Source organism: Gadus macrocephalus, chromosome 14, assembly GCF_031168955.1.
Source record: "Gadus macrocephalus chromosome 14, ASM3116895v1".
NCBI classification, from domain to species: Eukaryota; Metazoa; Chordata; class Actinopteri; order Gadiformes; family Gadidae; genus Gadus; species Gadus macrocephalus.
Window position 1 is genome coordinate 3,832,306 of NC_082395.1, and position 15,000 is coordinate 3,847,305.

The 15,000-nt window shown below is 47.3% G+C and overlaps 2 protein-coding genes and 1 long non-coding RNA gene across 6 annotated transcripts in view; all 3 read left to right on the top strand.

The window, feature by feature from the left end:
- greb1 (growth regulating estrogen receptor binding 1) overlaps positions 1 to 2,621 on the top strand; it is a 21,468-nt gene extending 18,847 nt beyond the window's left edge. Inside the window, 4 exon segments of the mRNA XM_060071996.1 lie at positions 1 to 211; positions 691 to 891; positions 1,073 to 1,211; positions 1,552 to 2,621. The exon segment at positions 1 to 211 is cut by the window's left edge and continues 22 nt beyond it. Of these exon segments, the coding sequence (XP_059927979.1) occupies positions 1 to 211; positions 691 to 891; positions 1,073 to 1,211; positions 1,552 to 1,715 (715 nt within the window). The 3' untranslated portion in view covers positions 1,716 to 2,621.
- Positions 2,622 to 5,304: 2,683 nt separating this feature from the next.
- The window catches only part of lpin1a (lipin 1a), a 27,282-nt gene continuing 17,586 nt past the window's right edge, over positions 5,305 to 15,000 (top strand). For 3 of the 4 annotated variants that reach the window (XM_060071803.1, XM_060071805.1, XM_060071804.1), the window contains exons 1-3: positions 5,305 to 5,464; positions 11,751 to 11,951; positions 14,395 to 14,490. In XM_060071803.1, coding sequence (XP_059927786.1) covers positions 5,336 to 5,464; positions 11,751 to 11,951; positions 14,395 to 14,490 — 426 coding nt within the window. In that variant the 5' untranslated portion in view covers positions 5,305 to 5,335. Of the gene's footprint in view, positions 5,465 to 9,862; positions 10,045 to 11,750; positions 11,952 to 14,394; positions 14,491 to 15,000 lie in introns of those variants that run through there. The other variant, XM_060071806.1, reaches the window with a different exon arrangement.
- Positions 11,956 to 13,152, top strand: LOC132472269 (uncharacterized). Its single transcript, XR_009529047.1, has 2 exons — positions 11,956 to 12,069; positions 12,592 to 13,152. It is a non-coding gene; the product is annotated as an uncharacterized LOC132472269 (long non-coding RNA).

Consider the following 15,000-nt stretch of genomic DNA (forward strand, 5'->3'; position numbering starts at 1 on the left):
CCACCGCGGCCAGCTCCACGACTTCCTGCTGGTCAACGTGGACCTGTGCCGGGCCGTCCCGTACGACCAGCACCGCTTCAGCTGCCACGACGTGGACTTCGCCCTGCGGGCCCACAGCGCCGGCCTGCTGCTCTGCCGCTTCAACGGCTTCAGCGTCATGAAGAAACAGATCGCCATCGGCGGGTACCGCACCTTCATCATCAAGACCAAGGTACACACGCACGCACACACACGCGCGCGCACGCACGCACGCACACACAAGATGACCCTGGCACTTAATGTATGCACTTATTGTATGTTGTACGTCCTGGCACTTAATAATAGCCCTTAGCATTGTGTAGCGTCTTATGCTAGCTGTCTTTGTTGCATACGGGGAATGGGTTAACCTAGCGATTGTTAGAGCTTTGCACTTGGTTCTATGAACATCCTTACTGTGCCGACATCGCTTTTGTTCTTTCTCCTACTTATGAAAAATATACTCATTGCAGGTCGCTTTGGATAAGAGCGTCCCTAAATGTAAATCGGGATAGAAAATATTCTAAACTTAACGGAATGTTGTGAAGAATGGGGGAGCTGTGACTCAGCCAAGCAAGGTTTATTTAATTAAACAAATGAATGAAACAAACTTCAACCTAAACCTGAAGTTAAACAGAAGTCCTCATCTAAACCCCCATGTGGCCGCCCCTCCAGATGACGGACGTGCCCACCTCCGTGGGGCCGCTGCAGTACGTGTGCGCCCCCGACAGCAAGCACCTGTTCCTGGCCACGCCCGCCCGGCTGCTCCTGGAGAGGTACCTCCAGCACACGGGCCACCAGCTGTTCCCCCTGGGCACCCGGGGCCACGCGCACCCCGTCCTGTCGGTGGACTGCTTCCTCAACCTGGGGCCCGAGGTACGGAGTACACACACACACACACACACACACACACACACACACACACACACACACACACGCCGACACTCGCATGAACGCACGCACACGCACCCTGTCTGTGGACTGCCTCCTCAACGTTGGACCACTCACACTCAACCCCACCCTGACCCTCACCCCCCCCCCCCCCTCCTCCCTCCAGGTGACGGTGTGCTTCGTGAGCTCCAGGCCCCACTCCCTCAACCTGAGCACGGCCGGCCTCCTCTTCAGCGGCCTCCTGCTGTGCTTCACCGACTCCTGCGTCACGCCCTCCTTCCTCAAGAAGTTCACCTTCCTCCAAGGTACACGACGCGCACACACACACACACACACACACACACACACTCACACACATACAAACACACTATGATACATTATCACTATCACACACATGCACACACTTATTAAAACAAAATCAACTGAAAATATAATCAGAATAGAAAAAGTATAAAAAATGTAAAATTAGAAATCATCTAATAATCTGAAACACACACATTAATAATTTAATAATAATTTCAAAATCTATTACTATTTTATGATCCTTCCCACAATACTTTGCTCTCCCCAACCAATCCCTCTTCCCTCCGTCTCTCCCCTGACCTGTCTCACCTCCATCTCTCCCCTGACCTGTCTCACCCCCAGGGGCGACCCTGTGTGTGATCTGCGCTGACCGCAGCTCCCTGCGCCAGGCGGTGGGCCGTCTGGAGCTGGAGGACGAGTGGCGCTTCAGGCTCAGCGACGAGTTCCAGACCGCCAACGCCAAGGAGGACCTCCCGCTCTTCTTCCTGACCGGGAAGCACATCTAGCTCCTCCCCCTCCACATCTAGCTCCTCCCACTATTTTTCCTGACCGGGAAACATATCTAGCTCCTCCCACTCCACATATAGCCCCTCCCACTCCACATCTAGCTCCTCCCACTCTTCTTCCTGACCGGGGAGTACATATCTAGCTCCTCCCACTCCACATCTAGCTCCTCCCACTCTTCTTCCTGACCAGGAAGCATGTCTAGCTCCTCCCACTCCACATCTAGCTCCTCCCCCTCTTCTTCCTGACCGGGAAACGTATCTAGCTCCTCCCACGTATTCCCACTCACATGTATAGCTCCTCCCAGTCTTCTTTACTGACCGGGAAATACATCTAGCTCCTCCCACTTCCACACATAGCTCCTCCCACTCTTCTTCCTGACAGAGAAACAAATCTAGCTCCTCCCACATATACCTCCTCACATGGGTAGCTCCTCCCACACATAGCTCCTCCCACTCTTCTTCCTTACCTTACAGTGCTGCCCGCTGTTCAGAACTCCTCCCACAGCTAGGAACTCCTCCCACATGTCTGGCTCCTCCTACATCAGACTCCTCCCACTTCTGGCGCCTTCCAGTTCCTCACACATCGGAAAACTCTCCCATATGACTCCTCCCACACTTGATACCTCCCCCGACCTGACTCCGCCCACTAGTGGGGGGACCCTGAACCGTGCCTTCTCTCTCCCTAAAGACACTCCATGTGAAGGGGGGGAGGGGTAGTTCACGGCCTGCGCCATGCGTTACCATGGAAACCATGATTTCATCAAAGGTGAGATGTTAACAAAAACATGAGATTCTTGATGACTGCTACTTACCAGTGTACACACACATACACACATATACACACACACACACACACACACACACACACACACACACAGACACACACACACACACACACACACACACGTGTATGTGGAATTTCAAATAACAAATATGTGCAGAATGCACACACACACACACGCACACACACACACACACACACACACACACACACACACACATACACACAACATAAACACACCGACTGCTGTAAACACACGTGTCTGTTGTGGTCATGGTATGTTCTGGCTAGACTGGTCTGACTGGTGGGCAGGTCCTTAGACCTGAATCAGACCCCCCCCAAGGGATGTGACATGTGATCTTGTTGACACGTTCGGTCGTCATTCACACCTTCCAAGAAAGACGGGACCCTCCATATTGGTAAAGTATCAGTAACGATAGGAGGAAGACCAATTATTAATTAAGAATTTTATATTAGGATGAATCATGTTGACATGTCCGTGCGAGTAAGATCCCACATTGAAAAGATTGAAAATTATTAAAACGCACACACAACTCACCATACTTTAACTATTAGATAAACTGCCAATATTTAAACCATACAATCGTGTAGAACACTTGAATGTTTAACTACCAGTTAAACTGATGATGATGTTGTAGCTTAGGTTGAAAATGATACATTTAGTTTGGTCCATTCAATGCTAGATTAGCCCCTAGCAGGCTAACATTGATATCCATCCCTTTTTAAGATGACATTCACTAGCTTTTTTGGTCAGTCACTCTAGCTTTAATTAGGCTATACACAGCTCTTTCTACACAGATTAACCTGTCAAAGTTATTAAGGTTTTATTAATACCTTTGGGTGGCTGTAGTCATTTAGTTAACATTATTCAGGGTTTTGTGGTGGGACATGGCATCATGTGTCAAATATTTATTACAATAACTCTGCCATCTGCACACCTGGGATGCACATCCAGGTTATGAGGCACCCCCTCTTAGGTGTGAACACAAAAGTCAGTACTAGCTGCTATTTCAGGAGCAGTTTTTTCTTCTCGTGTTTCTTAATGCTGTTTTTTCACAGCATTAAAATCTTTTTTTTCATTGTATTTCGATAGGCCTACTATTTTGATATTCCTACTTGGTTTGAAAAGCAGGAATATAGATGTACTTATCTACTTTCTGAACAAGGTTTGAAGAGATAACTTTGATATTGTTAATTTTGAAATGTAACTCCGGATTGGAAGCAGTTTACAATATGCTACAATCGGTGTGCCTCCATTTGTATAAATGTAAATACTATTTCCTCTCGTCTTGAGTAATAATGACAGGGACAACAGTTTGTTTTTTGTGCCCATTTCTCTGCTGAAGGATATTTTATACTGTATATGGTTCTAATGACACTCATTTGTGTCATTACTAAACTGCTTTGCCTTCTCGAATACCTCATCTGAATGTGTTGAAGCTGGAATACAATGTTTGTAAGTGTGCAGCCAAGCTCTGTAGGATGTGCAAACACAGAACAGGGTAAATAAAAATAAAGATTGCACTGTCTTCTAACAATTGGCCTTTTTCTTTTCTACCAGCTGAGGGTCCAAGGTCCCTACAGCAATTAATCATCCGATGAATGTATATTAAGATTCACTCCTTTACCAGACACTCTTATCCAATGCACCTCACAGTTGAGGCGGATTAAATACATACACAAAATATGATGAAAGCGTACTGTATTTGTAATTCATCGTGACCCAACTATCATTCTTGTAATGCCATCTGAAGCTTCTGGTTTACCTTGACTAATAGCATGAGAGCAGTAAGAGTCCCGGTCTTTCCAACTAAACATTAACTTCTAAAGCATTTCTATAGTTCACGACAATACCATGTCTTTTAAAAGAAAATACCACAGCCTGTTAAATATACTATCATACACATTTAATGTGTAGTTGTTAACTAGCCTACTGTACTGGGTAAGACTATGTGAGATTAGCATCGCAGCGCATATCATGTAGCACGTAGCTCGTAGCAACAGTAGCCTCCCATAACTGTTTTCCCTCCAGCAGAGACCCTCAGGGTGTTCATGTCACACATGAGCCCGCCGCATATTGCAAATGGCTTTCGGCTGAGGTAGGTCTACCGCAGCAGGAATCAGATGTCAAGAACACCCCAGAAGCTTCTCAGAACTTGTGTGCGTTGCCTTCTACCGTCTTAACAGGTGTATGTGTGTGTGTGTGTGTGTGTGTGTGTGTGTGTGTGTGTGTGTGTGTGTGTGTGTGTGTGTGTGTGTGTGTTTGTGTGTATGTTTCCCAGTGTGTGTGTGCGTGTGTGTGTGTGTGTGTGTGTGTGTGTGTGTGTGTGTGTGTGTGTGTGTATATGTTTGTGTGTGTGTGTTTGTGAGTGAGTGGGGTGGCATTCAGCAACATCGTCACTCTCTAGTTACTGCTAAGCACTCTCTAGTTTCCCCCAAGCGCTCTCTTCCAAGAACACATTTGTTGCTAAAAATGAGTCCCAAAACTCTCACTTTATATGGGCCGTGAAACAACCACCGACCAGATGAGCTCACAAACATTCCCAAGAGACAGGAGCTTCAGGACACCACCTTACCCATTCTGAGGTCATTCTGTCAAAGCCCATAGAAGAAACTAGAGAACTTAAACATGGTTAAGATGCCTATGGTATATTGTAGAACGGCGGGAAGAAATATCAAATTTAAAACCATTTACGAGGGTACAGAATTTTTCACTATAGACGTTTGAGAGCGACTTTCGGAGGACTATTCTGAGGACCATTCTGTGGAGCATCCCTTAGTGACTTAGGACATCAAGGGGTCTCGGTGCCTGGACGAGATGCTGCGTGTTGGGCTGTCCGAGGCGGACGGTCGTGGGGGGCTGGATCATGCAGACATGGTACCCACGGACGAGAGACTGCGAGCTCTGACCCACCGGCGGGGCGGCCCCGACGATAGCTGGTCCTGGGTAACAGACACTCATCTGCATCCATGTGTTATAAGTCATTATCCGTGGCAGAAACTCTGTTCAATGCGACTGAGGCTGAGATCGATTAGAGCATGCGGTCAAGAGAGTACAAACTGCCAATATGTGACATGCCGCACGACCATGTTTCTAACAACTAAACACAAACTTAATACGTGCAGAGAAGAGGAATCGAAACACAAGGTTTCTGTTGGTTTTTAAAAGGTTACTTAGTGGCAGTCCAGTACGTAGTAGGAGGCCGGATGTCTAAACAACACACTTGCTAGCAGGGGATGTACGTTGTCGAGCTGTTCAGTCACGTATATGTCTAACTGTGCCACCAGAAAGATTGATTGATTACAAAGATTATTTATTAAAAAGATTGATTATCTGGTTTAGTTTTATAACCCGTTTGTGGATCATGTTGTCATACGTCGTACAGGAACACTTGACAGTTGTTGTTGTTAAATCGGAGTGTGTGTGTGCGTGTGTGTGTGTGTGTGTGTGTGTGTGTGTGTGTGTGTGTGTGTGTGTGTATGTCGACACATTTCATGAGGCTTAAATAGTGTACTGCATGTTGGACTAGATCTATTGCAGATCAATCAAATCATGATCGTATCAGTTTTCTTTTATTTGATGCTTAATTGTGTGTGTGTGTGTGTGTGTGTGTGTGTGTGTGTGTGTGTGTGTGTGTGTGTGTGTGTGTGTGTGTGTGTGTGTGTGTGTGTGTGTGTGTGTGTGTGTGTGTACGTGTATGTGTCTGTTTTGGCCCAGTATCCGTTTAACAGAAATGTACCAAAACGCTGACTTGCAATGTTTTCTAATTATTACAATTGCTCAACTGTTTGTCTTCATGAGTAATACATGAAGCATGAAAGCATATGTGTGTGCATAGGGGCAAATTGGAAGCTGGGGTTAAAAAAGCAACAATGCCGTGTTGGAGAGTGGGTTACAGTCTGCAAACTACATTGCTTTGTGCTCCACAATCATTTGTCTCTTTCTTTCGATCTTCAAATATGTTTTTCTTATGTGTTTTCAAGCATTGCTCGAAAGTGGTTGCATTTGCGTGTTTGTTTGTTTGTGTCTCCTGTGCATGTGTGTGTGTGTGTGTGTGTGTGTGTGTGTGTGTGTGTGTGTGTGTGTGTGTGTGTGTGCGTGTGTGTGTGTGTGTGTGTGTTTCTCCTGCGCATGTGCGAGGTGTGTGTGTGTGCTTGTTTGAGGATTAGTGTGTTAAGCATTGAGACCACTTTGCAATGTATGTGTACATTGGGTGGGTGCTCATGATGCATAATCCCAGTGGGTGTGTTTGTGAGTCTGAGATAAATCCTGGGAATCGGTTGGTGCCTGCATGTGCATACTTTGACTGCTGGTGATGTTGTGGTGGTGGTGGTGATGGTGTAATGGTGGTGGTGTTGTGGTGGTGTTTTGGGAGTGTTGTGGTGGTGTTGTTGGGTGTGGCTGTGGTCAGGTGCCTTCTCCACCGTTCCTTTGACCCCTGCTCCACCCATCGGCAGTTACACCACCTTTATCACAGTTACATAACGCTCACCCCATGGGAACCCTCCCTTATAGGGTGGGGCCTCGGCTGTGTGGGTGACAGAGGAGGGAAGAGAGGAAGAGACAGAGAGATAGAGAGGGAGAGAGATTGTGTGTGTGTGTGTGTGTGTGTGTGTGTGTGTGTGTGTGTGTGTGTGTGTGTGTGTGTGTGTGTGCGTTGAGAGGTGGGGGTTACTTGATATCATATTGAGCTAATTGAAACAAACTGTGGACCAGTGGGACTCAAGGTGCTGGGCTCTAGGGCCCTACGGGGAACACTGTGGTGGAACTCACGTTTCTAATGTTTTGCTTAGAGGACAAATAGCAACCTGTTCTTCCGATGTCATCAGCAGATACGATCGATGTATCGGTCACATCCGAATTAAGGTCAATTTAAATAAGTCAACAATGGATTCTGAGATTCTGAAGAATGCTGACAAATAATTGTAACTTGAAATTAGGAAATCATACATAGAAATAGAACACGTGTATGGGACATGAATGCAGCTGATATTAAATCCATGAAGGCCATTCTCAGAATAAACGCCGGACAAGTGCAGCATACAAAATAATGTGATGACGGCCGCAGGGGTAATATCGACCAACAAGCCAACTGGTCAACATTACGCAATGGCGTTTCATAAGGGACAATCGTCCCGCGGTTTAGCTGCAGAACAATCTGTGTCTGCAACACAGAGTGGAGTGGTAAACAAACACTGTGGAACCCCCTCGGACAGCTCACATGACTCACATGGAGCTCTGCCCTTACAATGTTGTTTTGCATTACATTGTGTAAAATTAACCGAGTGAACAGGTTTCAGGCATTCATGCACCAACAATTTTTTTAAATATAAGATAAAAGGGGACACAAATATATATTACAAACCGAAAATAACTGTTGTATCCGTGCAGCGAAAAGGCTATGGATCGAACTGCTGCACCCGTGCTTGGGGTAACAAACGGTCACGTGTTTATTCATCCGGGTGGCCCCTGGCAGGACAGGACTTCCGATTGGCTGAGGAAGCCCATCCCCCTGACGACCCTGCGTCTCCGAGGTGACAATTTGAGGATGAGGACATTCCTGAGCCCAGAGTCCAGTTGATCTCTGCTTCGCTCGGCGCAGACCGCCCCCCCCTCTCCTCTCTCTGTTTCCCCGGGTTATCGACAATTATCGACACACGCACGCACGCGCATGCACATTGCGCACGCACGCACACTCGATGCTGACACGGGCACACACAAACACGCCCGCAAAGACACACTCACGCATACATACACAACTACACGCACAAGCACACGCATGCAAACAGACACGCACGCAGACATCCACAACCACACACGAACGCATACACACTCGAACACACACACACACACACACACACACACGAACACACACAAACACACCACAATGGCCAACCAAGATGAACAAACAACAAACAATGTACACTGACAGCACGTGGTAAGGCAAATGTCCACAACACCAACATGAAACCATGAATGGTCACATGCCGAAGAGATTGGTTTCATATGGAAAAGTTAACAATGTATATTGTAGGCCTACACTGGATCTAATACTTTGCAAAAAACGTTTACAGTTTTGTTCCCGCTCTCTTCTTGTCTCCCTCCCACTGCTCTGTCTCTCCCTCCCCTCTCTCCCCCCTCCCTCCGCCCTCCCCCTTTCCCAGGATGAATGGGTTGGTTCTCAGAATAGTTCTCACGTGTTTCCTTGTTCCCCCCTTAACCCCTTTTCAGAGAAGAGAACGTGTCTGTGTGTGTATATATCTGAGTGTTTGTGTATGTGAGAGAATGTGTGTTTGTGGTTGTGTGTGTGTGTGTGTGTGTGTGTGTGTGTGTGTGTGTGTGTGTGTGTGTGTGTGTGTGTGTGTGTGTGTGTGTGTGTATGATAGTGTTTGGGTGTGTATGTGTGCATATGAGTGTGTGTGTGTGTATCTCACACACACACACACACACACACACACACACACACACACACACACACACACACACACACACACACACACACACACACACACACACACACACAAGCACACACGTTTTGATGGTTCCTAGAAGAGCCACATTCCAATGGTCTTCAAATCACTAATACCTCATGGTGCTGCTCAGACATGTGTGTAGTCTGGATGGAAGCTCCATACTTTTGCGTTTTCTAGGTTTTTGTATTGTATTTGGATATCCGCCAGGGGTTGTTTAATTTGAGTTCAATGATGTATAGGCATAGTAAACATGGCTATAAAACAACATGTACACTACCTTACACGCATAAGTCACATAAAAGTGTACCACCATACAAAGTATCTCTCTCTCTCTCTCTCTCTCTCTCTCTCTCTCTCTCTCTCTCTCTCTCTCTCTCTCTCTCTTTCTCTCTCTCTCTCTCTCTCTCTCTCTCTCTCTAGCCTTAAGTAGGTGGGCCAGGACCCCATAGAACATCATAACGAGGGATCCAGTAACCTGCTTGTGCGGCATTTCTCTACTATGTCAATTGCATGCTTTGACAGTTCTCATTCAACTTCCTGTAAATGTATTCATAAAATACATGAATATAAATGCATGCCCTGCTTCGGGCCACAAATATGAATAGTTTCCAATAACCAGGTCAATACAACCACCTCATATAGCTACTGCATTAGCATTGTTAAACATGCACTAAATTAGTATTCAATTTTGGCATCGGGTGGCGAAGTGTTTTTGTAACATTATACCCTCTGGCCATGTGCAGTCTGATCCTCACCGAAGGCAGAACGCGTTATTTACCCCAACTCTGACGTCACCAGCCACGCAGCCAACGGGGATGGGCCATTTTCCGGCGGGCGGGGGTGGGAGGAATATTTGTGCAGCGCTTTAAATATTGTACAGCCTCGAGTAAAGGCAATATCAAATGTCAGCATTGTGCCGCCGCGGTGCAACACAATATTTCCCAGGGACTTAATGAAAAGTCCTTGAAGGAGAGGAGATATCCGTCATTTGGACAATATTTGGATGGCAGCAGGCAGACCATCTCGGAGCTCACAGCGGCATCAATAGATAATGTATGTAGACATGTTTTTGTCCTTTTTTTTTTACACAGCGCAGGCACTGTCTTTGACTGATTGGGATCTGTTTAAGGGGTGCACTGTTAATACGATTCACAACCCTACATTGTAGTTGTTAGTCCGGCTGCGTAACGCCACGGTTGTTGTGTTGTTGTGCGCCTTTTGGATGTCGTGGCGCAGAGGGTCTCTCCACCAAGGACATGCAGTGTTGATCAGCAACACCACGGGATGTAGCTGCTCGGTGTGAGGCTTCCCCCAACGTGCCTCGTATTGACTATGCCATACTCGTTTTGATCGTGGAATCCATTCATGATGCTTGACATCGACACTTAAATGTCACTTGAAAGGTACACGCACTGCAGGTTAGACTGGATCCGTGACAGGTGAATTAAATCGATCGCGTCTGGTTTTGTTTGTCATGTAAGGTTCACGCTTCATTTGGCCCACGACTCATCACTGTCACTTCGAAACACAACGTGTGTGTTCGTGTGTGTGTGTGTGTGTGTGTGTGTGTGTGTGTGTGTGTCTGTGTGTGTGTGTGTGTGTGTGTGTGTGTGTGTGTGTGTGTGTGTGTGTGTGTGTGTGTGTGTGTGTGTGTGTGTGTCCGTGTGGTGCGTGCGTGTTTGTATGCGTGTGCCAACTGCTTTCATGTTGTTCTTAGTCACATGGTGTAGTAGTAGTACACATATAGTCTTCAGAAGCCGCATGCGTTCACACACAGTCCCACATAACCAGAAGCCTACTGTAGGGCTAAGATGTAGGGCTACTTCATAGGCGGCTGTATTTGTAAGCATTTATTTTTAACACCCAAGAAGTTAACACCCCCGAGAGGGGCTCCCTGCCTTGTGATTGGCAATGACAACATGGAAGTGTGAGTCCATTGGCTGTTCAAACAAGGATCTCCATTGATGTCCTACAAGGGGCGGGGCATTCACGTTCCGCATGGAGCGCCTCTGCACGTGGGAAATCTGTCTGTCTGTCTGGGTGTCTCTCTGTCTGAGCGGTTCCACAACAAGACACGGTTTTGTAGGGGCGGCGATAAATCATTAAATATGCAATCTTGCGTCCCTTTCTCCAGTCCACACCTTAACGGTTTCCTCCCGCATTGTCACAGAGCTTGCGAGACACGTGTCCCGGCCTGTTCGTGTTGAAACAGCGGCAGTGAACTAGAGTAAACTACACCGAACATTCGTTGATGACTGTTAATAACGTCAATCTGCCAGCGACATGACGGCAGCCCGCGGCGAGCCTTGATGATTTCTAAAGAGTTGTCTTTCTAAGTTTGCAGAAAACCCCCATGGCATCCTGGGACGCTGAGAAAGGGACTTTGAGGAATATTTCTTTCGGAACTCTTTATCTCACAACTGCCTGTGTGGCCACACCTTAACGATTGCCTCTCTTTTCAAACACTTCCATGTCTTGGCCTTCCCACACTGATCCCACACCTGTCTTTTCTTTATTTTCTATCAAACATCCACACACCCTTTCTGTCATCCCTCTCTCGAACTCTCTGGCAAATATTCAATAAAACATAATTAGGATACACGACTCAATTACAGGGAGTAATTTGTTACTTTACAACGAACTCAGCCTCTCTCGCTCTTGGTGACACTAGAACTGTATGTCTCTCTCTCTCTCTCTCCCTCTCTCCCTCTCCCTCTCCCTCTCCCTCTCTCCCTCTCCCTCTCCCTCTCTCCCTCCAGTCCCAGACCATGAACTATGTGGGTCAGCTGGCGGGCCAGGTGTTCTTCCAGGTCAAGGAGCTGTACCGGGGGCTGAACCCGGCCACGCTGTCCGGGTGCATCGACGTCATCGTGGTGCAGCGGCCCGACGGCTCGCTGCACTGCTCGCCCTTCCATGTCCGCTTCGGCAAGATGGGGGTACTGCGGTCCCGGGAGAAAGTGGTGAGAGGACAGCGCTGTTATATAGACATTTATATATTTATATATATTATATCTATTTATATATAGCATCTATAGACAGGTTATTAAGGAGCAGGTATGTTAGACAGTACAGAGACAGGTCGTTAAGGTAGGGGTTAGACAGTACAGAGACAGGTCGTTAAGGAGCAGGTAGGGGTTAGACAGTACAGAGACAGGTCGTTAAGGAGCAGGTGGGGGTTAGACAGTACAGAGACAGGTCGTTAAGGAGCAGGTGGGGGTTAGACAGTACAGAGACAGGTCGTTAAGGAGCAGGTAGGGGTTAGACAGAGACAGGTCGTTAAGGAGCAGGTAGGGGTTAGACAGTACAGAGACAGGTCGTTAAGGAGCAGGTAGGGGTTAGACAGTACAGAGACAGGTCGTTAAGGAGCAGGTAGGGGTTAGACAGTACAGAGACAGGTCGTTAAGGAGCAGGTAGGGGTTAGACAGTACAGAGACAGGTCGTTAAGGAGCAGGTAGGGGTTAGACAGTACAGAGACAGGTCGTTAAGGAGCAGGTAGGGGTTAGACAGTACAGAGACAGGTCGTTAAGGAGCAGGTAGGGGTTAGACAGTACAGAGACAGGTCGTTATGGAGCAGGTAGGGGTTAGACAGTACAGAGACAGGTCATTAAGGAGCAGGTAGGGGTTAGACAGTACAGAGACAGGTCATTAAGGAGCAGGTAGGGGTTAGACAGTACAGAGACAGGTCGTTAAGGAGCAGGTAGGGGTTAGACAGTACAGAGACAGGTCGTTAAGGAGCAGGTAGGGGTTAGACAGTACAGAGACAGGTCATTAAGGAGCAGGTAGGGGTTAGACAGTACAGAGACAGGCCATTAAGGAGCAGGTAGGGGTTAGACAGTACAGAGACAGGTCGTTAAGGAGCAGGTAGGGGTTAGACAGTACAGAGACAGGTCGTTAAGGAGCAGGTAGGGGTTAGACAGTACAGAGACAGGTCACTAAGGAGCAGGTAGGGGTTAGACAGTACAGAGACAGGTCATTAAGGAGCAGGTAGGGGTTAGACAGTACAGAGACGGGTCATTAAGGAGCAGGTAGGGGTTAGACAGTACAGAGACGGGTCATTAAGGTAGGGGTTAGACAGTACAGAGACAGGTCATTAAGGAGCAGGTAGGGGTTAGACAGTACAGAGACAGGTCATTAAGGAGCAGGTAGGGGTTAGACAGTACAGAGACAGGTCGTTAAGGAGCAGGTAGGGGTTAGACAGTACAGAGACAGGTCATTAAGGAGCAGGTAGGGGTTAGACAGTACAGAGACAGGTCATTAAGGAGAAGGTAGGGGTTGGACAGTACAGAGACAGGTCACTAAGGAGCAGGTAGGGGTTAGACAGTACAGAGACAGGTCATTAAGGAGCAGGTAGGGGTTAGACAGTACAGAGACAGGTCATTAAGGAGCAGGTAGGGGTTAGACAGTACAGAGACAGGTCATTAAGGAGAAGGTAGGGGTTGGACAGTACAGAGACAGGTCACTAAGGAGCAGGTAGGGGTTAGACAGTACAGAGACAGGTCATTAAGGAGCAGGTAGGGGTTAGACAGTACAGAGACAGGTCATTAAGGAGCAGGTAGGGGTTAGACAGTACAGAGACAGGTCGTTAAGGAGCAGGTAGGGGTTAGACAGTACAGAGACAGGTCATTAAGGAGCAGGTAGGGGTTAGACAGTACAGAGACATGTCATTAAGGAGAAGTTAGGGGTTGGACAGTACAGAGACAGGTCACTAAGGAGCAGGTAGGGGTTAGACAGTACAGAGACAGGTCATTAAGGAGCAGGTAGGGGTTAGACAGTACAGAGACAGGTCATTAAGGAGCAGGTAGGGGTTAGACAGTACAGAGACAGGTCAATAAGGAGCAGGTAGGGGTTAGGCAGTACAGAGACAGGCCATTAAGGAGCAGGTAGGGGTTAGACAGTACAGAGACAGGTCATTAAGGAGCAGGTAGGGGTTAGACAGTACAGAGCCAGGTCATTAAGGAGCAGGTAGGGGTTAGACAGTACAGAGACAGGTCACTAAGGAGCAGGTAGGGGTTAGACAGTACAGAGACAGGTCATTAATGAGCAGGTAGGGGTTAGACAGTACAGAGACAGGTCATTAAGGAGCAGGTAGGGGTTAGACAGTACAGAGACAGGTCATTAAGGTAGGGGTTAGACAGTACAGAGATGGGTCATTAAGGAGCAGGTAGGGGGCATCATGCTCTATTGGGGCTCCACATTCGATTATATTAGATTCTGTTACATAAAATATGGGATTAGAAAACATTTCACCAGATCAATTGTTTTGTGCGGGATCCAACACCCAAACGTATAAAATCGATGTTTAGAAATCTTTATCGACACAATCTTATTTAGAAAACAGGGTTTTTGTAGACCTCTCCAACATACGAGAGGGTTCTTGAGACTCAGCGTGCGTTTGTGCGTCAGGTGGACATCGAGATCAACGGGGAGGCGGTGGGTCTGCAGATGAAGCTGGGAGACAACGGGGAGGCCTTCTTCGTCAAGGAGACGGAGAACATGCTGGTGAGACACACACACGTACACACACACACACACACACACACACACACACACACACACACACACACACACACACACACGCACACAGCAAACCCATGCACACAGCAAACCCACATACACACACACGCACACACCAAACACACACACACACACATATCAAACATACCCCCCCACACACACACACACACACACACACACACACACACACACACACACACACACACACACACACACACACACACACACACACACACACACACACACACAAATGCATACACAGAAACACACACATGCAATATAGGGGTAATTACGACACATTGGAAAGAATTGTTCAGCCGAGAATCTGACACGCGTTTTTTTGATTGGTCCATCTGCCCCAGTGTTAATTTTGTCAGCTATTTTAGATTTAGTCTTAGTCTTAGTCTTTTGACGAAAATGCTTAGTATATTTAGTCACATTTTAGTCATTGTTTTCCTTTGTAGTTTTAGTCTAGTTTTAGTCGACGAAAAGTCC